We start from the raw sequence: 23,375 nt of genomic DNA, 5'->3' as shown, positions 1-23,375 counted from the left end.
TGGATGCTTGGGCGATTTGGATATTCATATTGTAGGAGAAGCGCAAAAGCGACGTGAGTGACCGTCTTTCTGGTGTGCGCGCATTTTCAGTGTGAGTGAGTTTACTTTTGCACTTCTCCTACAATATTCACTTAATTAGCCGGCCGATGATTACGATCAGTTCTTCATACTATATCTCCTTCAACTTATGACTAGGGTTCCGTGTTTTCGCATAAATCTGAATAACTCAGAAAAATACGCACCTGTAAAGATTCGTGAATTCGGAAATATTCGATAAACTCCAAATTTCAGTATGACAATGCGCCCCCCCCCCCCCCCCCCCCCAACCCGGACACACACACACACAAACAAAGGAAAGGGTGGTAATTTACAATCAAGTTTGGAGAGCGCACAGGGTCATTGTTCTTGAGGAAATGTCACCTCAGTTTTCTTTCAAAGTGGGACCACACACAAAAACATATCTTACCACTCATCTCGTCAAGGTTTATCAGGACAACAATTCTTCCGGCTCGCGACAAAAACTACTATTCCGGTTTCCGGTTTAAACCATTGTTCTTCTTGGAGGAAAGAGTGGGGGTGTTTTTGTAACAGTGAAAGTTGTGAAGCATTGGAATTTCATAGAAGGAAGAAGAGGAAGCGGGCAGCTAAACTTTAATATTAAACCTTTTACCGGTCTACCCAGCGCGGCTGCGGCCTAGGTTGATAGATGGGATGCGATGAATCCGAGATTTTTGGCAATCACTTCCAGGAGTTTATAGATTTCATTGTTTCGACGCTTATCAAAAAATCACACGTTTGCAACTTTGGTCGTGGGACAAATTAGTAGAGTATTACCAGTGGCAATAGCGCAAACGCCACATCCAGTTAAAAAAAATGTTAATTGATAAAACCTCCGTCTTTTGAAACCAATACAAGTTTACACCGATATAATATATTGTTTTAATAAAAATACACTGCAAAATTAAGCTCCGAATTTTCGATATTCGGGAATCGATGAAAAATAGCCTTCTTTAAGCTCCGAATTTTTTGCAAAGAAATAAAATCGAAGAAACACCCTCCAAATTTTGCGAAAACTGAAACTCGGATTAACCTAGAGTTCAGGAGTTTCGCCAGAAAATATATTAAGCTTAAAAATAAACACCCTGTACGTTTGCTCCTGTTTTCCCATGGCTGGCATAGAACTGAAACTATTTTCCCACATTCAAATTTTTGATCGAACAACATTCTTTTTTTGTGTGTGTGCGTTATGCCTTGGCTGTTTACGTCGATTGTCTGCCTTTGCATGAGCGTAGTTGCTAGACGGATGAAGTCACTGGCGCACCTGAGACCAGGTTACCGAGACTTTATTACGACAAAAAATGCGCAAACTTATCACACGGCAAAGTTAAGTGCTTTTGAGTATTCCCGAAGAAAAATATTCATGACTTTTGAGTAAGTTACGGATTTCATCGTAACTTACGCAAAACGTTCGAGCATTTTGCTTCGGGAATACTCAAAAGTTTGTAACGTTGTCATAACATAAATTTACGCACTTTTTTGTCGTAAGAAAGTTTCGGGAATCTCGCCCCTGGGCGGCGATCGTGGCTTGTTCGTCGTATGTATATTTGTGCTGACGATTATGCGGCGTTACGCCGGGGCCACACTGCTCATGCATCCTACAAAAGACAGTCTGTAAACACAATTGACCACAATATACATGGCTCGAACGCATTGTGCCAAGTTTTCTCCTTGAACACATTGACATGCGGTATTAGACACACGGTTCTCGCGGTGACTCGCGATGGAATTTGTACGCAGACCGTCTTTTGTTTGATGTATTAGCAGTGTGAACCCGGCTTTAGGCTGTAATAAATGTTCGAAGCGCGAATATTGCTGTCCATCTTCTCTTCAAAGTGTTTAGCCTCTATACGCGACCCGGTAATCGGTGACATTCGATTATGCGGAAGCCAGGGTCTTAGAAATAAAATAGCTCGTGACCGCGCCCCCTACAGCGTCCGTGCGTGTGGCACGTACATACTTCGCTCGCTTTACGAAGCTACAAACATGTGTATACAAGAATGCTATTTTATAAGCTTTAGAATTGTGAATGTGGAAAGAGGGGGCGTCATACTGGCTCAATCCAGCCAAGCGAAAAAAAAAAAACAGCGTGAGGCCCGAAGTACAATATGGGGTTGAGCAAAACCGTTGTTGTAAACAAATTAGTTTCACTTCGTGGCCAATAGCATCTTTTGATTTTGATCATCGCTAGGGGCGTGTCTTTCGAAACCGAAAGGTTTCACCGGTTTCACCTCTGGTCGCGTCACTCCGCCTCCATAAGCTTACTACCTCCATGATTGTATTGCTGTACGCACAAGCACACGGCTCTGCAATCACGCCGATGTGGTCCCAGTATAACACTGATGCTTTACTCCTGTCCGTTGTGTACGAAATATATATAGATGTGCGAACTGCGCTCGTTGCAGCTGCTACGTAGAGGCCTCTCCTTGCGTTAACTGCAAGCGGCGACACAAGGTGGCCCTTTGATATGCGGCTAATAGTAGCCTGTCGCGCGCACGGTTTCCCATACTTCTCAACGGAAAGATTGCTTGAGAGCGCAGCTTTTAGGTGCCTGTTTTCAGGCTGAGCCGCGTCGCCGTAGGCACCGTTACTAGATCAACTCAGTTATGGAACTTCCCATAGACGCTGTACATTGGAGGGGGTCCAAAACCATGCCCGATTTTTTTGCAGCTAGGTGGCGCTGCCGGCGCATAACTCCACGCGATTTCGTCTGCTACTGCTCCGCGGCTGCTTGCGAGTCCCGACTGCTCTCGAGGTTCAGCATTGTTTTTGGTTAATTTTTTCCCTTCTGCAAGTAAACATTACAATTTGAGCATGAAAAGCGCTACGACCGTTTTGGCATACGCTTTGCATTATTGTAAAATGCTGCTGCCTTAGCTGTACTGACAGCGCGAAGCGTTTCGAATAACCCAAATTCGTCGGCGCCACAATCTGGTGGCTACAGTCAGGGCAAGTTTATGCATACTGTAATAGTAGATGTGCCGATGACTACCAAGTGCAGCAGAAACAATTTGAAAGTCGTCTGATACTCTCAGAAAAAGCGCCACGAACATCCGTAAGCTCAGTAGGCCAGATGCAACGGTCACGAGCGCGCCGTCAATGATGATGATATTGAGTATTAATGCGGAGCCTGCGCCTTCAACAGGCGCCACGCAAAGGGACCCCCCACCGGAGCAGAGTTTCAGAACTGAGTTGGTTCTAATATTGTTGGCCGTAGGCGTCGTCACCGACGTAACCACGCGCGTTGCATTATGGGACGTTTCCCCGCTAAAGTTAGCGGGGAAATTACCTTGCTATATTTAGCGCGGAAATGTTGTAGCTAAATGTAGCGGTAAATGTTTCTGCTAAAATTTGTCGAAAAACTTTTCCCGCTACATTTATCGGGAAAATCGATGTCACGCCACCTTAACACTATTTCAGTTTTCCCGCATTATTCAGCGAGGAAATGACGCCACGACTTCGTGTCACGTCACCCAAGAACAAATTCAGCGGCAGGTGGAGAGGAGGAGAAAAGGAGAAGAAGGACAAAGGAGGTGGATAGGAGGAGGGGAGGAGGGTTAAAGAAGGAGGTGTGGAGGGGAATGCCCTCCTTTCCGTACCCTCCACTCCTCCTCGTCAAGCTGCGCTCTAGATTTACATTACAGATAGTTGTAAAGGTCTTTCATTTTTTTCGCTCGTTTTTCGGTTGCGCCACGACATGTAGAAGTTAGCCCTTGCGCTAAGTATGTTGCTTCGACACTGCTTTGTCATTCAACCTAGTTTTGTGCCTCAACGGCGGCAAAAAATGTTTGATGAACAGATTGAAGCGGAGAGATCCTATGCGCGATATTCTAGCCAGAGTCCGTGAAAGTCACAGCAGACACTCCGAAGGAGAAAGCGTGACAAACGCTATTTTTTGTTCCGAACAGGGTTTCTGGGCGGTGTACCAGAAGGAGAATAATGGTGAACTGCCGCCGTACGGATTTCAGGTTGGTTTAAGGCTTTAAATTCATATAGGGCTGCACCCTTCTCATTTTTCAGAATTTCTATTAATACATAACATTATTCTCGAGACAGGGTCAATCAAACCAACTGTTTTGATTTTGAGTTTTTAATAAGGATGATGTGGGTTGTCAGAGTTTTCCTTCGTCTTTATAGTAAACTGTTTGTAACGAGCTAAATATTTTATCTAACATAGTTACGCACTCGGGGGTGTCCTAAATTGCATATAAGTAACGTTTCTCTTTTACTCTAAAGTACTTGCCACTAAGTCAACCTTTAGTGTTTGTTCTAGAAATTTTCTAATATTTAACCTTTCAGCAAAATATCTTACAAGCATATTCTGTAGGAGTAGAAACTCCCATAAACATGCGCTTTTTAAGATTCTTTAAATAATTAAAAGCGCCGAAAAATACAATGACAAAGTAGTGGAACGACACAAGGCGCACTCGCAACTGTGGTTTACTTCGAAAACTACATGCATTTATAGGCCCCAGAACCCTGTCAGTCATCAGCGTGTCCCTCGCAACGCTACTTTCAAATATTCAAATTCACTCTTTGACAGGGCGAGTGACGCTTCACTTACACACTCAACGCCCTTATCCCTAATTGCATACGCCTCGTGCACCTCTCTGCTTATTCGGTCGCGATAACGAGCCAAACTTTTAATGTCATGTAGCACTGGCGTACACCGGCATCTATTACAATGAATGGCGAGATGGCCAGACGGGCTGGCTCGCGTGGCAGCCGCATGCTCGCGGGCGCGGTCATTCACACATCTGCCCGTCTGGCCAATGTACACAGCGCCGCATGACAGAGGGATTTCATATACAACTCCTGAGGCACGCTCGGCAAATTTTGTTTTGTGCTTTTTGCTGCAAAGGTCGGTCTGTTGATCGGGACAATTGATTTTACGAGAAAGTCGGACCATCCGATTGGGCGCTGAAAAAACCACAGGTACATTGAAACGCTGGGCCACTTTCTTTAAATTGTGTGACACTGAGTGCACGTATGGAATAACCGCTGGCCTCATACTGGGTCTCTCGAGGGCGGGTTTGCCCGTTCCTTTTATCTTTTTTACCAGGCCATCAGCAACCCCAGTTAAGCACCTTTGCGGAAAGCCGGTCTCTTGCAGTTTTGTGATCTGTCGCGCGACTTTCCTGAACGGAATGCTCGCAAGACTTTTTGAGAGCGGCCTCCAAGCACGTTTTGGCGATGCCCTTCTTTACTAACTTAGAGTGAGCCGACTCAAATGGCACGATCGCTTTCTTGGATCTTGGTTCATAAGTCAAATATATATGGTGTTTAATATCTAAAAATCGTAACTTCCCTTCAATGGGTGTCTCAAAGGTAAAAGTCAAACCGCCCGCGCAAACACCGAAGATACGCATAATCGCAGATACAGCTTCTGCCAATGATGCCTCGGGCACCTCACTAAAAATAAGAAAATCATCCACCTATCTAAAAATCCTGTTTTAGCCATCGCAACTTAGCTTCTCTAGGATGGCGTTGTCGCAACTGCTTAAAAAAATGTCACACAGAACCGGTGCCACACGCTACCCCAATGCAAATGCCCTTCTTCTGAACGTACAAGTCCCCTTCAAACGAAACATACGTATGCGTAAGATAAAAAGATAAAAGTTCAAGAAAACTATCAACGATAACGCCATTGGAGGAACAAAACGTCACCTCTCCGTTTTTTTTAAAATACATTTCCTAACCGCACAAAAGAGTGGCTTATGCGGTACAGAATAAAAAAAGATCTTCAGAATCCACCGAAAAGGCACTTGCCCGGTCAATCGATGAAAGGATGAAATAACATGCACATCATCAACTACTTCAAGGACAACGACCTGACGCTGCTAACTTCCGATAAGGAAGGTGGCTTTGTGGTTGTGACGCGGGACATGTTTGCTGAAAGGTCACAACAAGCAATCCTCAAGAACTTCAAAAAAGTGAGCCCGGGTTCCTTGTCTAAGGTTAAGGCCCGCGCAAAGGAGCTTTGTGGTGATTTCAACTTGGCCGGGTGGCAAAAGAGCGTGCAATCTGCCACCGGTCTATATCTGAACATTTTCTTTTCTGCTAAAACGCACAAAATTGGGAACACTTTTAGAACGAGTGTAACGGAAAGGGTCTCCTGGCAGGTACACTTGTCTACGTTCCTCAGCAAGCACTTGTCAACATTGAAGCTGACCGATCCTTTTTTGGGGCGAAACTCGGAGAGCGTTATTGAATTTCTGGAGGAAGGAGCGCGGGGATTTTAAAGTGCCTTTTCGGTGGATGCTGAAGATCTTTTTTATACTGTACCGCATGAGCCACTCTTTTGTGCGGTTGGAAAATGTATCGAAAAAAAACCTAGAGGTGACGTTTTGTTCCTCCAGTGGCGTTAGCGTTGATAGTTTTCTTGAACTTTTATCTGTTTATCTTACGCATACGTATGTTTCGTTTGAAGGGGACTTGTACGTTCAGAAGAAGGGCATTTGCATTGGGTCGCGTGTGGCGCAGGTTCTGTGTGACATTCTTTTAAGCAGTTGCGACAACGCCATACTAGAGAAGCTAAGTTGCGATGGCAAAAACTGGATTTTTAGATACGTAGATGATTTTCTTATTTTTAGTAAGGCGCCCGAGGAATCGTTGGCAGAAGCTGTATCTGCGATTATGCGTATCTTCGGTGCTCGCGCAGGCGGTTTGACTTTTACCTTTGAGACGCCCACTGAGGGGAAGTCACAATTTTTAGATATTAAACAAAGTTTTTTACAAAACCATATATGTTGGACTTATGAACCAAGATCCAAGAAAGCGATCCTGCCATTTGAGTCGGCACACTCTAAGTTAGTAAAGAGGGGCATCGCCAAAACGTGCTTGGAGGCCGCTCTCAAGAAGTCTTGCGAGCATTCCGTTCAGGAAAGTCGCGCGACAGATCACAAAACTGCAAGAGGCCGGCTTTCCGCAAAGGTGCTTAACTGAGGTTGCTGAAGACCTTGTAAAAAAGATAAAAGGAACGGGCAAATCGGCCCTCGAGAGACCCAGTATGAGGCCAGCGGTTATTCCATACCTGCACTCAGTGCCACACAATTTAAAGAAAGTGGCCCAGAGTTTCAATGTACCTGTGGTTTTCTCAGCGCCCAATCGGACGGTCCGACTTTGCCGTAAAATCAATTGTCCCGATCAACAGACTGATCTTTGCAGCAAAAAGCACAAAACAAAATTTGCCGTGTGTGCCTCAGGAGTTGTATGCGAAATCCTTCTGTCATGCGGCGCTGTGTACATTGGCCAGACGGGCAGATGTGTGAATGACCGCGCGCGCGAGCATGCGGCTGCCACACGAGCGAGCCCGTCGGGCCATCTCGCCATTCATTGTAATAGATGGCCGTGTACGTTTTGTTAAAAAGAAGCTTCCGCAGGCGAGACAGTGAACGATCGCAGTGTGGGATATTATGATACGCGTTTCATTTTTCCAAACACAACCAAATATCGCGCGCTGAGAGTCATGTTTCACAACACCCTTTTATGTTCCATGCATTTTTTTATGTTCCATGCATATCTCAGATAGAAACCAAAAGAGGGTTTCTATCTGAGACAACGTCACCGCGATAATGCTCGTTTCCGGTCTGGGTGCGGCTCGACATCTTTGAATCACTGAATGGACAGTTGCCCTGTGTGCGTAGTGGTGGAATTATCTCTGAATATTTTGAAATAATAGACATTTCTCGAGTAACGAGAGCGGTTCGGCGGTTTGTCCGACAACCAGAAATGAAGGGCATCCCAGCAGGACTGCGTTTTTCAAAACACATTGACATCGTGCCGTTGTATCGGTGTTTATTGGTGTTTATGCCACGAGCTATTGATACCAAGAAAAAGAATCGTTAAAAAGACGAAATACACGAAAAGATAGGTAATGGTAAACTTGGTCGTGCGAGATGGTGCCCTCCAAAAATTGCGATAGCTGGAAGCAAGGCCAGGAGAAAGTTCGTGCACATGCGTTCAGCTTACTGGAAAGCGGCCCATTACCCCTCTGGCTGACTACAATTTGGAAGAACCAAACAACAGGCTTAAAAAACAACCGGATCACCAGAGATGTCTCGATGTACTGGAAAGGCTTCTGCTGTGATTGTGCCAGCAGGTGGAAATCGGCAAAGCCATGCCACGCTGTGAAGGAGCTCGTGAGACCACGATGCAATGAAAGTTGGTTGACGGTTCGCTCCTGTAAATTTTGAGCCTTCCAAGAGAAGTAGCGTCATGGGCAGAGCAAAGTTGCTTCGACACTTGGTGGGTCGACCAAGTGTCGACCCACCAAGTGTCGACCCACCAAGTATTGGCTCACAAATTTTTCCCACACTTTTTTTTAATTAAAAAACGGCGTTCTATAACATGCAGTTATCTGCACTGTCGTGCGTTTCCTACTGCACTAAATATATTCCAAAGAGTACATTTTCATTAAAAAAACAGCCCTCCTTTTTTGCTGTACCCTCGCTCTGGTCTTGTTCACAGCCGAGATGTAGTCTGACGAATCCGCAACATGAAGAATAGCTTAATCGCAACAAGGACATATTAAATGCAATCACACTTCTGGGCAATCGCTACACACTTTTGTGCCCCTGATTTGGTTTGCAAAGAAGCTGCCATCGTGTACTGTACAGTCCACGTGATTTCCCATAACCTCTGCTCCAGGGGAGAAGAGTTTCTCCAGATGCTGCAATCAAGCGGCCGAGGTTCAAGCGTTTCTCGGACGAGGAATGTCTCGAAAGTTTCCGTATGCGTACCGAGGCGCAGCGACAGTCACGTGAACCCGAGGCTGTTGGACAGCATGTGATGTGTTTACGCAAAGCTCGAGAGACTAGAAGCAACAATAATGCAATGAATCGGACCAAATGCAACATCGACCGCGATGCAATCTTGAGCCAGGCATGCGAAGGCATCTCGCAAAACGGGCTAATAGAGGCAACTGAACAGCAACTGAAATTTCGAGAACGGTAGAGTTATTTCTGATAGACGCGAGACTGGTACCGTTGGTCTCGTGCTCACCTGGGCTTTGTCATATGGCCCGCCAGAGTACTTACCGGCGAAAACAAGAGGCATTTCTTCAACGACTTGATCGGCGTGGATGTTGTGTATGCTACCACCAAATAAGCACCGACGAAGGAATAGAAATCATCATGAAAGAAGCCATAGAAATAGACAGAAAAAAAAAACGCTGGGCCTCTAAGCTCGTCAAACACAAAATTAAGGTCAAAGTTGACGGAGCGCACCGATTGGCTTATCACGACGATGACTTCGCGTTTTTTTCGCCGACGTCCAATCGGCGCGCTCCGTGAACGTTCGGTTCCAGCTTTGTGTTTGACGAGTTTATGGCCCTAGTTTGATAAAGACGCGCTTACGCAGTAAAAAAACAACAAGCAATGCGGCCGCATTAAAAAAAAATTGCGCTGCGATTTTGGCAACATATATTTTACAAGCTAGCACCTTCCAGATAAATATCCGAGATACGCTTACCTTAGATGGGCTCACAGGAGAAAGACGCCTTCACTTCCTGGAAGGTCCAGAGAAACTCTTCCTCGTCTTTTGACGGACCCGTGTAAAAGCTCACCTTGAAATTCATTTTCGTGCAAGTGTTAGAAATGAATATACTAAGCTTTATTTTCGCTTGCTTATAATTGCCTCTGTTATATTTGAGTATTTGTCAACTCAAATCATCATTATCTTTGTACGTTACTTACATTGATCATGTGCAGTGCCGTAGCAACCCGGGGGGGGGGGGGGGGGAGTGTTCCTCTGAACCCCAGGTACCAGGCGTCCCAATCAAGTAGGTGAGGGGTGCCACTTTTTGCAGAAACCGGCATCCCCCCCTCCCCCCCTTGCTTTACTGGTTCGTTGCGACCTCGAATAGTGGGGGGGGGGGGGGGGGGAGGCTACGTAAGACATAAGGGCCCCTGTGCCGGATGGCCTCGCTACGACACAGCCACGGCTCCCTCGAGCGTCGTAATCCTTCTTTCACGAGAGATGCTCCCTTTACATACTCAGGAACCAGCGAAATTAAGAGCCGGGCATGACCTAGGTGATTGGATCGAGCGAAAACTTGTCCTGAAGAAAGCAACCTGTTGGATCTGGTTCCCTAAGGGAATGGAGAGAATGGACGGCTTTTGACGGAGCGAGGAAACAAAGGAAAATCATACAGATTGGCAAAAGGCACTCGGTGATAAGGTAGGCTCCGTGCAGGAAAAAAATAAGAAGGGAAATCTATTGTTTGTTAAACAAGAGTCCTGCAGACGATACAGCTAATAAACGTGTTGAGGCCTGATAGTTGATTCCGTCTTTCTGTTGCACATCCATTGAGTCTGGCAATCTGGGACACGCATTTAAATGAAATTAAGTATTCATGCCTACCAATTCATTCAAAAATATCATCATTCATCAGGTAACGTATGAGCTGCAGAATTTGATTTGCAAAACAACCTGGAAACAAAAGCTAATCACATCATTACTTAAGCTGCTGACAAAATGAACAAAGTAGAACTGATGAGCTAAAAGAAATGCTTAGGGTCAGATTCCAGCAGCTTGTCCAGATGCTCAAGTTTGTCGGGTATGGAGGATTCATATCAAAATTTGTTCTCAGAGTCAATGGTTTTTAACAATTTCCAAACTTGGCACCTTACTTCAGCTCAATGAAGGTGCACACCCCATCTAGAGGTGGAAGTGTTGAGAAAACCAATGACCTCAAAATTGCAAGAACAAACTTTGAGGTAAAACCTCAGCCAAAATCTGCTTGGAGAATAAAAACGCAACATATAAACGAGGAAACCAAAATGATAATAGATACTTAGAGTAATTGTAATTTCTGTTAAATCAGTACAGTTTCAGTTTTATTTTTTTTAATTTTGGTTACTCGCCAATGAATTTGCAAAGGCAGAATACATTGAGTACCGGTGAAACATGTAAAATGTTAGTTAGAATGCAGCCTCTCTAATGCTTCTAGAAAATTTAATATCGAAATGTTTATACATCATGGTTTTTCATAGGGTAAACACGTCTTCAAAAGTAGGTGGTGCGAATGGACAATGTCTCGAATAGTCAACCAGAAACTCTATGTTCTCAATACACTATTAATGAAATTAATTACTCCGAACAAATCAATTGCAAAGATTCTGTCTTGGAAGGAATGCAGTGTAAGCTTCAATAGAAAAACATCTAGTGAGTTTATTATTCGCCTTTACTCAAAGTAGAGTCTTAGCCGGCAAACTAAAAGATGAATCCGTGGGACGTTGATTTAGTAGTACACGTGAGCCATGTAAAATAATCGCTTTTTCTTTGCTTTAACTTTCAGCTACATAAAATGAACCAATCCCCTGCAACAACCTTTTCACTTTGACGTGCAAAGAGCTGAAGGGAACGGAAAAAACCTAATCGTTTGCATTAACTTCAGTGAAGACAAATCTCAAGTATTTTCACACTAAATGTTAAAGCAGTGCCTTCCCAATAAACATGCAACTTTGATGTGGCAAACCGAGCCACACGGAGTTGCGATGCCCGCGTTACGCATGTTGCTTTTCCGCAGTGCAAATTACCTGGGCAGAAGTGCACTAAATGGAACTAGAAAACGAACCAAAACCTTACTTGAGCCCAGGTACCCCGCAGTTGTTGACATGCAAATCAAATTAAAAAAACGTGTTCTTTTTTGCTTTTTTTTTTAAAGAAAGTACAAATTATAAGACCCATATTGATTCGGCGGTCTGTGGAGCCTGAGTTATAAGTTATTCAATACTCAGAAGATAAAAGCGGCTTTGATGTATTGTTTCTACAAGTATATCGTTTTCTTTTTTTGTGTGTGTTAAATATAGCAATATTTAGCAAGGTGAGCAGTTTGGCCCACCATCACTGCCCATTCTAAGACCGTTGAGGTCGTTCTTTTCAGTATTTTTTTCTATCAGATTTTGTTTTGCAGCAGATAACTAAAGAGCAAGTTCTCTAGATAACAGCTCCTACATTTGACGATCAAGCAGATCCCCCCAAAATTGCTCAAGTTCAAATTTAATTATCCTCAAAATCATCTAGCCGATGTAATTACATAGGGTGAGGGTGAATGCACGTAACATAAAATTTTTATATACATTTTATATACTTTCGCTGAAACACCCAGGTGTTCAGCGAAAGCTTTAAAAAATTTCAAAAAATAGGGTAATTGAAAAAAACAACAACAACAACAAAGAAACTCTATTTGAAAACGTAATCTCAGCCGCGGGAGATGTTAGCAGTCACAACAACGATTAAAAATTACCAGTCTAACCACATAACATCTGGTACTTAACTTCGTAATTAGCAGTTTTAGGTCCATGGTGCAATTGGCATCTTGAAAGCTACCATCATAGGATGTTGAGACAATTTAGGGAAGGTGGAAAGAGCGTCCGGCTTAAATATGCTCACAGAGATACCATGGGCTGTGATGCTATGATAAGAGGGTCACGTGCATTGATATCAAATTTCGATAATTATACTCAATGCAGCGGAAAGTTCGTCAAAAAATATCTCCAAGCCGGGTGATTATTTTTGCTTTCCGCAAATTGTTTTAGCCTTCTCTAGTGGTAGCCTTCTAAATTTCAATTGAACCAAAGACATAACAAAATGAGAGACATATGTATTTCTTTGTAATGACGAACTATAAAAAAAACTCTTGAGGAGGGGGAGGGGCGAGTGCGGAGGGAGGGCATGTCCTTGCTCCCCCTCCGTGACCTCCCTTCCTCCGCTCCTGTTCCCCTCTCATTTAGCACGAAAGTTTCATTAAGTTTCTCGTGAAATTAAGGCAACATTTCCCGCTATATTTAGCGTGGAAATATTCCCTCTAAATTTAGCGGGACATTTATGAATATTTTCCGGCTAAATTAAGCCGAAAATATAGCGAAACTTCCGCGCTAAGGTCAGCGGAAACATTTCCCGACAAATTTAGCGTAAACTTTTCCCACAAATTTTAGCAGGAAAATTATACCCGCGTTACGTCTAACGTCACGCCACGTGTGGCGTCAGTATGGGAAACGTCTCATAATGTAACCCGCGGCTACGCCGACGCCGCTCAACCCGGAAACGGGCGCTGAAGAGATGGGCTCTAAAACGCTGTCAGGAATGTTAATTAGTACATCTTAGTTAATTAGATAGCTAATTTTTATATATTTTGCAAGTCCTAATGACTCTTGAAGACGGGATTTGGGGTTCGAAAAAGGTTTCTTTTTTTTAAATTACCCTATCCTTAATTTTTTTTAAATGTTTTGGTTAAATGTCGGATATAGGGCAAGTAATACGATGCAAAGCGTACAGCTTTCAAAAAGTACGGAACTTGCTTGTACTTTAAACGAAACAAGAGGGTTAGTATCAGTTGCAATAGCGTCGATCAGTGACTTCTTGTCCCTGATGCAAAGAAAAATTAGGGAAATTTCTGTCAACCATTTTGTGATTGTAATAATTCAATTTTGAGAGCATGATAACACGCTCGAGATATGTGTATGCAGGATAACAATACACTGAACATAAAGGGGGAACATTTATAGCATATGTTATTAAAGAAACACAGCCAAGATAGTTTCCTATGTATCAAAATGCCACGAGTTCAGTAAATAGTTTCCATTATGAAACTGAACTTAAGGATTAAAAAAACAACTTTTATGTTTCGAAAAGCATTAACATTAATTTGCCACTATTGAATCGATGCGAGCTTTATTATGTCCCAAACAAATTTAGAGCCTTCTGAGGGTTAGACTCGCACGAAATGAGACACCACTAAAATGTACATAATACACAGCAATCCTTAGTATTATACTGTTTTTGAACTTTCCAAAAGAAGTGAAAATTCTGCGCCGATGTTAAAGCACTTGTCGTTCATGAGCATCATCCGTGTCATACTAGGACTAGAATCTAAATAAGAAGTAAAAAAAAAAGCTAGAAAGACACAGACAATTGCTAACTTGCCGGAATGCAAAAACATTCGTATACATAGCTTATTCCTACATGCTGCGCCCCGTGCTGAGCCCGGCAGGACGACGTGTGCGGAGACTGCTCGGGCGGGCTCTGCGGCCGGCAGCTCAGGAGAGCCTGGCAACTCTCGCCTTCTTACCGGCGGCCGGGCCGCTGCGCCATGGAGAGGGCTTCTCTGTGGGGTGGCGTTCGTTCGAACTCTGCCGCGCGCCCGCTAATGCGAGTTTATCTATGAATTCGTTGTTACAGATTACAGCGTTCGCTCCATAGGACAGGGGAATTTAGGTGTGGTTTGGCGCAGCTTCAAAACCTGATAGCGCCGGTTCGCTTCAAGGGAGAGTTAATACATTCGCAATAAAAATGAGAGACGTTTGCAACTGCCTGTAATGCCGAATTAGAGCGCAGCTCTTGAGGTGGAGGCGGGGAGGGTACGGAGGGGACAATATACCCCTCCTCCTCCCCGCAGGGAGCATTTGTGAAAGCAGGTGTTTGGAGAGTGGCGTTTCCACAGACCCCGAGCCCCGCAGGGGGCGTTTGCACCTTAGGTGCTCGGTGCTTGGTGAGTAGCTTCACCACTGACCCCAGCCACGTGGGCCACCATACCCGCACACAGGGGGCCCTACTTTAGTAGGTGCTTGGTGAGTGTCATCACTACGAACCCCGAGCAATGTGGGTTCGCCCACCCACGTCTGGCTGTGCGTGGCGTACCCGTGTCCGGGGTAAAGGGGATCCTTGTGGTTGAGGTGAGCCTGGAGAAGGTTTGGAACCTTCGGGGCCCCCCGGGCGAGGCAATAAACCGCTTCGGTCCCTGCTTCATGGAGACGGGTGTCCTGGCCTGGACGGACCAAGATAATTCAATCAGTCGCCTTTCTCCACTTCTCCTTTCTATACCTTTCATCTTCTTCTACTCTACCTTCTTATTTCACCTCTTTGGCGGCAAGGGTTAACCTTGGGTGGTGACAGGTACCCTCGTCCAGATCCACACTTGGTTATAGTTTCCCGGCAGCACCGTTAGCATAACGTCTCCAGCCAAGCCCTTCTTGTTATGGTGCGTTACCTAACCCCTTGTTGTGCTCGGTGGTGAGCGGTGCACCGCGGATTCTGAACGCTTTCCGCCTCTTATGGCTCCCTCTCTGTCTAAACCCGGTTCCAGGCAGCTATCCAAACGGCACTGCCCGGACCAAGTCATTGCCAAAGCACCGGAAATAGAACATTTTGTTAAGTTTGTATGTAATTCATTCCGAAGACGATCAACGCCTTGTCGCCAAGCTGTCTCCGTTCATTGTTGCCAAAGTTCTTGAGCACTTGATCGGACACTCCTACCAAGCAAAAAAAAATGAAAGCCGTTTACAATTCCCTGTAACGCCGGTTCGAGCGCAGCTCTTGAGGAGGAGGATGGAAGTGTACTGAGAGATAGGTGACTCCTTAAGGTCACGTGACCTCAGGGGGGTCGTGTGACGTCAGGGGGGTCACGTGACCTTGGGGGAGGGAGTCACGTGACCTCAGGGAAATCACGTGACCCCAGGCGGTCACACGACCTCAGGGGGGTCACGTGACTTCAGGCGGTCACGTGATCTGGGGGTCACGTGACCTGAGGGGGCGCCTGACCTTGGGGGTCACGTGTCCTCGGGGGGGTGTCACGCGACCTTGGGGGGTCACGTGACCTTGGGCTGACCCTGGGGGTCACGTGAACTCGGAAGTGACCTGGGGGGGTCACGTGACCTCGCGGTTACGCCGACGGCGACGGCGACGCCGACGTCAACGGCGACGCCGCTCAAGCCGGAAACGGGCCCCTAAGAGCTGCGCTCCAAAAGCTGCATTCTGGGGACCTTGTTGAAGAGGTCACCACAGAAGCGCAAAGTGTGGCCATTCAAAAGATGAAAAGCATCGTCGATACCTCCGTCACGGTTACGCCGCACAGGACGTTGAGCAGTGTGCGTGTTGTCATCTCTGAAGAAGACCTCCTAGGTGTAAGCGAAGATGAGATCCTTGAAGGCCTACAAAACTCGGGTGTCACTGCAGTAAAGCGGAATATACGTCGCCGCGAGGGTCAAAAGATACCCTCAAAACATCTTATTCTTTCTTCTGAACGGCATAGTCTTCCAGCACCAGTGAAGGCAGGCTATCTGAACTGCCGTGTCCGTCCTTATGTGCCGAACCCCCAAAGGTATTTCAGGTGCCAGCGGTTCGGGCATTTGTCTAGGAGCTGCCGTGGAAGAGATTTGCGCCAAGTGTGGCCACAACGAACATGTCGCAGACATCTGTGAAAACACTGTGCGCTGCTCCAACTGCAAGGGCACCCATGCAGCGTACTCCCGTGTTTGTCCCCTGAGGAAGCAGGACAAAGAGATCTTGAGTTTGAAGCCTAAAGAGAACATTACATACCTTGAGGCCAAGATACGCTGGTCCTTTCTCGCTCATATGCCGACATGGCGCGCCGGGGTCCTGCGCCACGTATGGCGTCGAGGGCAACCCAGGTTTTGCTCGAAGACCTGGCTGCAGCCCTCAGGACCCCAAAACCTACCCAGGGGCAGCGGGCTCCCTCTCTTCACGGAAAGGTTCGCCAGCTGCTCCAACGTCCCAAGACACGCCAGCGTCTGCTGCGCCTGTACAGTCCGCACGGTTTCCTACCAGGGAGAAAAAGCGAGGCTCTCGGCCTCACTCCCTGGAGAGACCGCCAGCAACCAAGGAGCTGCATGGTCCTCATGCAGCTTCTGCAACACAAAAGCAGGCGGAGCAGATGAATGGGGTTGAATCTCTCCCAAGTGCATCTGACACCCTTCCGTCAGGTTCTAATCGCGGCCGCGGGTTAGGATATCACACCTCCGATCCTCCGAAGCCGGCAAGCAAGCCTCCTTGCGGAGCTCAGGAGAGCGGCGTTCCTGCCCTGTCCACCTCCCCATCTACCCCTGGGTCTGACCTGGAGGGGATGGAGTGGCAATATTCGAAGACCGAACATAAAGGTAAAAAACCTGTGAAGGCTTCGAAGTTATTAAATTTATTTTACTCTTTACCCGTGTGCTCGTAATTTTATATATTTATAATGGTTTCAGTGCCAATGCAGGGGAACTGTCGAGGGCTCCTAAGTAACCTGGGTAATGTGGAGTTTTTGCTGGAGTAACAAAAGCCGCGTGTGCTTTGCTTGCAGGAAACTCATTTAAACCCCAGCCATACCAACTTCCTCAGATGGTACCAGGTATCCGGAAGGATCGTCCGTGCTCAGTCAGTTCTTCAGGAGGAGTTGCGGTGATTCTCCCGAGAGAAGTGCCCCGTGTACAGGTTCCACTGTCTACCTCACTGGAAGCAGTGGCTGTGCGGTTTATGCTTCACAAAGCTCTGACATTGTGCTCTTCGTACTTACCACTGTCTTTTACTTTGAAATCCTCAGATTTTACTGCGTTTTAGACCAGCTTCCTGAGCCATTCCTTTTGACGGGCGATTTAAATTGTCACAACCCTCTATTGGGGAGCACAAGTCGTGACATCCGAGGTAAAATTATTGAGACTGTCTTATTCTCGCGAACACTTTGTCGTTCTAATACTGGCCTACCTTTTCTAGCTGTCGGCACCTTTCTTCACGATGCATTGATCTTTCCATTGGGACTGCCACACTTTTTTCTAACTTTTCATGGCATGTGGATCCTAACACATAGGTAGCGACCATTTTCCCACTTTTTAAAGTGCACTGCGCCTTCATCCTCTCTCATGACACGTTCTCCACGCTGGAAAGTAGACCAGGCAGACTAGGCCATGTTTGAAATGTCATCTGAGGTTAACCCTGAAATTTTAGTTTGCTTCAATGTGAATGACGCCTGAAAATTTTTTACTGCGTCAATAGTTGAGGCAGCTCATAAAGCTATTCCGCAGTCTCCTACACGCCTTCCTGTTAAGCCGAGAGCTTGATGGACTAAGGATCGAGTGCAGCAAGACTCAGAAAAAAACAAAATTGTTCATGGGATGTGCTACGCCGGTACCCGACGTCTCCGAATGTCTTAGCTTTCAAACATGCTCGGGCGAAGGCTCGATATGTTCGTCGTCAATCCAAAAAGAGGACAGGGAAGAAATACACCTCCTCCGTTAATAGTCGCACCAGTGTAAACGTTGTCTGGAAAAAGTGCATACGATGAATGGGGATTATCGAGCCTTCTCTATACCGCTTTTTGTTCTGCCGGGCGGTGTATTGCCAAGTCTCGAGCAGCAGGCAAATATTTTAGGAGAGCACTTTGCATCTGTATCGGGTTAATGACATTACTCGGCTACATTTTAAAGCAAAAGTGTTATAGAGAAGAAGAGAATAAATACCTCTGGAGGACTACGTACGAGAAGCCTATATCAGACCATTTACTTTTCGAGAGTTACCCAGGCAGCTTTAAATAAAAGTAAAAATACCTCCCCAGGACCAGACCGGATTCCTTACTGTATGCTCAAGCGCTTTTAAACATTTTTAACCAAATCTGACGAGAAGGTGTCTTCCGAGACTGCTGGAAAAGAGCCGAGGTTATCCCGCTCCTCAAACAAAGAAAAAAGATCCATCATTACCCTGAAGTTACCGGCCCATAGCCCTCACCAGTTCCTTGGGGAAAACCTTTAAACGGATGGTAAACTCAAGGTTGGTCTATGTTTTAGAGGAAAAGGATGTCCTCGATAAGTTTCAGTGCGGTTTTCATGCCCACAGATCAACGGTGGATCCCCTAGTCAGATTCGAAAAAACTATTCGTGAGGCTTTTGCCAATAGACAGCATAGTGTTTTTTATATATATATATATAGAGAGAGAGAGAAGGCTTACGACACAACATGGAGGTATGAAATCTTGAACGATATTGTCTCATATGGAATTCGTGGCCGAATGCTTTCACTTATCAAAAGCTTTTTGGAACACAAATACTTTCATTTCAAGCTTGGTACAACCTTCTCTCGCAGTTTTGTCCAAGAGAATTAAGTTCCACAAGTTGATGTCCTTAGCGTTCCTATTAAAAATTTCATCAAGATACGTAATTTGGGACACTGACTGCCAGTCAGCAGCCTTGGTGGAACGTGATGGACCATCAGACGTCATCTAATGGTCCATCAGATGACGTCTGACTGCCACTGCCAAGATAATTTCCTCAACAAGGGCAGCATTTATATAAGAGTAAAGCTATACGCACTCATAAATATCGCCAAATGCCTCGATAAAACAAAATGTTTGAGAAAAAAAAAAAGAAAAAAAAAGCAGGACCACCGCGGATCGAACCCGCGACCACTTGCGGACACCTTAACCCCTATGCTATGCCATTGCTTTGGAAACTCGATTGACCATTAGTTTTATACGAGAAGTTTCGGCTGCAAATGCAGTTAAGCCTTCAGCATGTTATGCAAAGCACTCGTACATCACTCGCCGTACTTCAGTTCTACTCACCCGCCATGTAGAGTACTTTCGCGTCGTAGAACGATTCTTTTCTTCGCGCGTCTCCGGCCCAGTAGACCTGGTACACCTTGTCGTCTTCAACTACACCGATAAAGTCCCTTACATCGTCGGAACTCACAACAGGCTGGGTCTTGTCGAGTAGAAATTCTACTAAAACATAAGACATTGTAGAGCCCGAGCAGGATCGACAGGTTGGAGCAAGTGAGTAAACAAAACGAGTCGAGAGCGATCGTTCATGAAAGCTCGGTGAAGCGGCGAAGCCTCTGTGGGCGAAGCGAAGTGGCGTGTTCGGCGGCGTTTCGGCGGGCTTCTGATCAAGATTGTCGGTCGGCTGCGAGTCATATCTCTAACATCAGAGGTTCTATGGGCTCAAGTCCCGAAATCGTTTTCTTGTGCATAGATTATTTTTCGTATTCATAGATTTGACGAAATAGTGGTATCCGAACGAACTTTACGTAGTTTGACCGTACGTCTGCCTGCACGTCAAAGCTTTTAGACGTACAGTCAGAGACGATCGATGTACAATCAGAATCGCCACCAAGACATCTTGATGGCATTTTGCGGCGGCCGACTGCCACCAGGAAACCATCAGAAAGTCCACAAGTGGAGTCTGACTGGAGTTTGACTGTCGGTCAGAGTAACTTGTTGGATAATCAGACATGCTTGAAGTACAGTCAGGCCCAGTCAGCGGTCCACTAGAAAACATTGACTGCCAAACAGGGTTACATTAATGGATTTTTCCTTCGGGGTAACACTATTCTTAATAAAAATGAACTCTATTGCAAAGTCTATCCGACAATCACTTTCCAATTCTCTTTACATGGACGACTTGCATATCTCTTGCTGTTTGTGTAACATTTAAGCCTGCGAGAGACAACTTCAGCTGGGAATTAGTAGCCTGATGAGGTGGGCTGATGCCAATGGGTTCAGTTTTTCTCCGAAGAAGTCAGTGTGTGTCAACTTTTCATTACATAGGGGCATGATCCTAGAGCCTAGCCTGTCCTTAAGCCGGCAGGCGATTCCTGTTCGTAATGAACACAAGTTTCTAGGAGTGATATTTAATAAAAAGTTGAATTTCCGTAGTCACGCACTTAACCTGAAACAGAAGTGTTCAAGGTCAATGAACCTCCTAAAGGTGCTTTCACACAATTCTTGGGGTAGCGATCGGGAGTGCCTCCTTCGTTTATATCGCTGTTTGGTTCGTTCGAAATTAGATTATGGATGCGTAGTGTTCGGATCAGCACGTCAATCTATCCTTCAGGTGTTGGACCCGATCCACCATCAAGGTCTGAGGCTTTCCACTTGAGCTTTTGGGACTCCCCCTATTCCTAGCCTATATGCTGAGGGTAATGAATATTCACTTGAAAATAGACGATTTTATTTAGGGTTCAGTATCTATTAAGAATTCGCTCTATCCCTTCTTATCCAATCCAGGAATCAATTCAGGATTCTCGCTATGAAACCACATTCCAGGGCAAGCCATCTGTCACACCCCCTTTTACGCACAGAATTAAAGCATGTTCACAGACCTTTACAGTTTCAGCCTAGTTGCCCAACTTCCACCGGCAATAGCTCCTTGGGAGTGCACAGCACCCATAACCAATTTTACTCTGATTAAAGATAATAAGCAGCAAACTCCTCTTGCTGCCCTGCAGCATGAGGTTTCGCAGGTTGCTTATACATACAGCGACTGTAGCAGCATCTTCACAGATGGTACTAAGAGTGATTCTGTTGTTGGTTGAGCTGTTATAAGCGAAACATGGAAGGTTGTTAGGCGTTTTGATGCGAGAACCTCAATCTTTAATACAGAATTATATGCTTCATTTTTAGCTGTTGAATTTATTATAGAAAACTTCATCCAGTATTTTGTTATCTACTCTACTCTCTCAGCGCATTAAAGGCGCTTGCTTCTTTGGAAATACCGAAGAATACCTTCGTTACTAGGCTCCGGAGCATTGTGCACACTGCAGCAAAATCACACCTACACATCGACACCTACACACCTACACATTTCTGTTGGGTGCCTAGTCATGTCGGTATTCAGGAAATTGAGGATGCTGATAGAGCTGCCGATACCTGCATTGAGAGCAAGTGTGTGTGAAGTACATTCCATACACTGACTACAAACACAGTCTCAAGAGAGCAATCCAGAAAAACTGGCAGTTAGAATGGGACACGGAAATACACAACAAGCTTCATTACCTGAAACCTACCCTGCGGGAATGGGCAAGTTGCCAGCACAGGGAGCGCTTCTTTGAGGTGGTGCTCTGTCGTCTGAGATTGGGACATATCCATCTCACGCATGGGCACCTCCTACGAGCAGAGGCGGCTCCGAATTGTGAGCACTGTAACGAGTCATTGAGTGTCATGCATATTCTTATCCTATGTCCTCAGTACAATCACGAACGCACCACTTTTTTCTCTACCTTTTTCGCAATCACGTCCTGTTCCACCCGGCATTATTATTTGGTGACGAACCTCTTGTGCCGCACCGTGAAGGTTTTAAGTTTTAGATAGGATTGGCATCCTACATTGGCTATGAATTTTAGTTTGTTTTCATATCCATTACGTTTGCCTGAAGATTAGCGGTTGCAGACAACCGGCGATCATGTATCGTCGGCACAATCTCCCAGACTTCCTAGTGTGAATGAAAATCATTTAGAGTGCCTCTGGTTAGCGGAGCATCGGTTAAAACTTTGTGGAGGCCTTAGTAGCCCAGTATCTTGTCAAGTTTTTAAACATTCATTTCCCATATTTTTGATGGAACTACCTACTATAGGTCGTTTCAGTATTGCCTTTAACCTACCCTGTGTTTGGCACACTATGGCCTTAGTTGCCACTGTGCCATTAAACACCTAATTTTCTACTTCTTCGCCCCTCCTCCTCATCCGTACCCTCCCGTCCTCTTTCCTCATCTACTCCTCCCAACTCCTCACTTCCTCCCACTCCCCCTCCTCCTTATCCTTTCTCCTCGTCGCTCCTCCTCCTCCCTCCTCCTCCGTTCTCCTCCTCCCTGTTCTTCCTCCTCCCCCTCCTCCCTCCCCCTCCTTTCGCGCGGTGCACTATGAGGAATGTCCCATAATGCAACGGGCGCGTCACCGGGGTGATTTATGGGACGTTTTTTATGATGCAACGCACGGGAGGCTCCTGACGTCACTCGTGAGCCCCATGACGTCACTTGTGACGTCACGGAGGACACAGGCCCGTGTTAAAACGTCACCCAGCTGCCGTCACCCTGCCGAAACGTCACCGTGCCGATACGCCAACATGCCGAAACGTCGCCATGCCGAAACGTCACCGCGGTGTATTAAGGAAAACGCCTCAGAATGCACTGCGGTGACGTTTCGGCACGGCGACATTTCCGCACCGTGCCGAAACGTCGCCCTCGTGACGTCACCGGTGACCCTCGTGACGTCACCGGTGACCCTCGTGACGCCACGAGTGACGTTACGACGGTCCCACGCGGTGCCTTATGGGATGTTTCCCAGAATGCATCGCGCGGTTACACCTACGGCGACGGCAACGCCAACGCTGACGCCGCTCAAGCCGGAAACGGGCGCCTAAGAGCTGCGCCCTTAAAAAGACGTGGATTTCTTTTGTCGCAGCGGGACATCAAGTAGGACTCTGCTCAATAACACCTGGGAATCGATGACAACATCAAGCAACTTATATAAAAACACGAAATTGCGAGCTAGTCCTGTCATTGAAAGGGGCGATAAACCAAGAGTGTCGAAAAGAAGTTTATAATCATAAAGAAACAATCCGTCCAATGTGGCGATTATAGACAATTCTCACAAGTCGTCTCTGTACGCACCTCAACCTGAGCACCTGACTGACATCCAAATGATTCCATACAGCAGAACAAAAATCCAACCGCTATACATCCAAATACCGAAAGAGGTTCAGCATGCAGGTGCAATTCTAGAAGCCGTGTGTAATGCGTGCAATTACGCAGAGGACGCGGAAGGAATCATTG

The 23,375-nt window shown here is 45.9% G+C and overlaps 1 protein-coding gene across 1 annotated transcript in view; it reads left to right on the top strand.

The window, feature by feature from the left end:
• The window catches only part of LOC120842856, a 112,478-nt gene that overhangs the window by 66,240 nt on the left and 22,863 nt on the right, over nt 1–23,375 (top strand). Inside the window, exon 4 of the mRNA XM_040214044.1 lies at nt 3,966–4,025. Coding sequence (XP_040069978.1) covers nt 3,966–4,025 — 60 coding nt within the window. The remainder of the gene's footprint in view (nt 1–3,965; nt 4,026–23,375) is intronic.

The sequence above is a fragment of the Ixodes scapularis genome, unplaced genomic scaffold (assembly GCF_016920785.2).
Source record: "Ixodes scapularis isolate PalLabHiFi unplaced genomic scaffold, ASM1692078v2 PGA_scaffold7__128_contigs__length_106722199, whole genome shotgun sequence".
NCBI lineage: Eukaryota > Metazoa > Arthropoda > Arachnida > Ixodida > Ixodidae > Ixodes > Ixodes scapularis.
The sequence above is the reverse complement of the archived record's forward strand: the minus strand, read 5'-3'. Positions and strand labels throughout refer to the sequence as shown.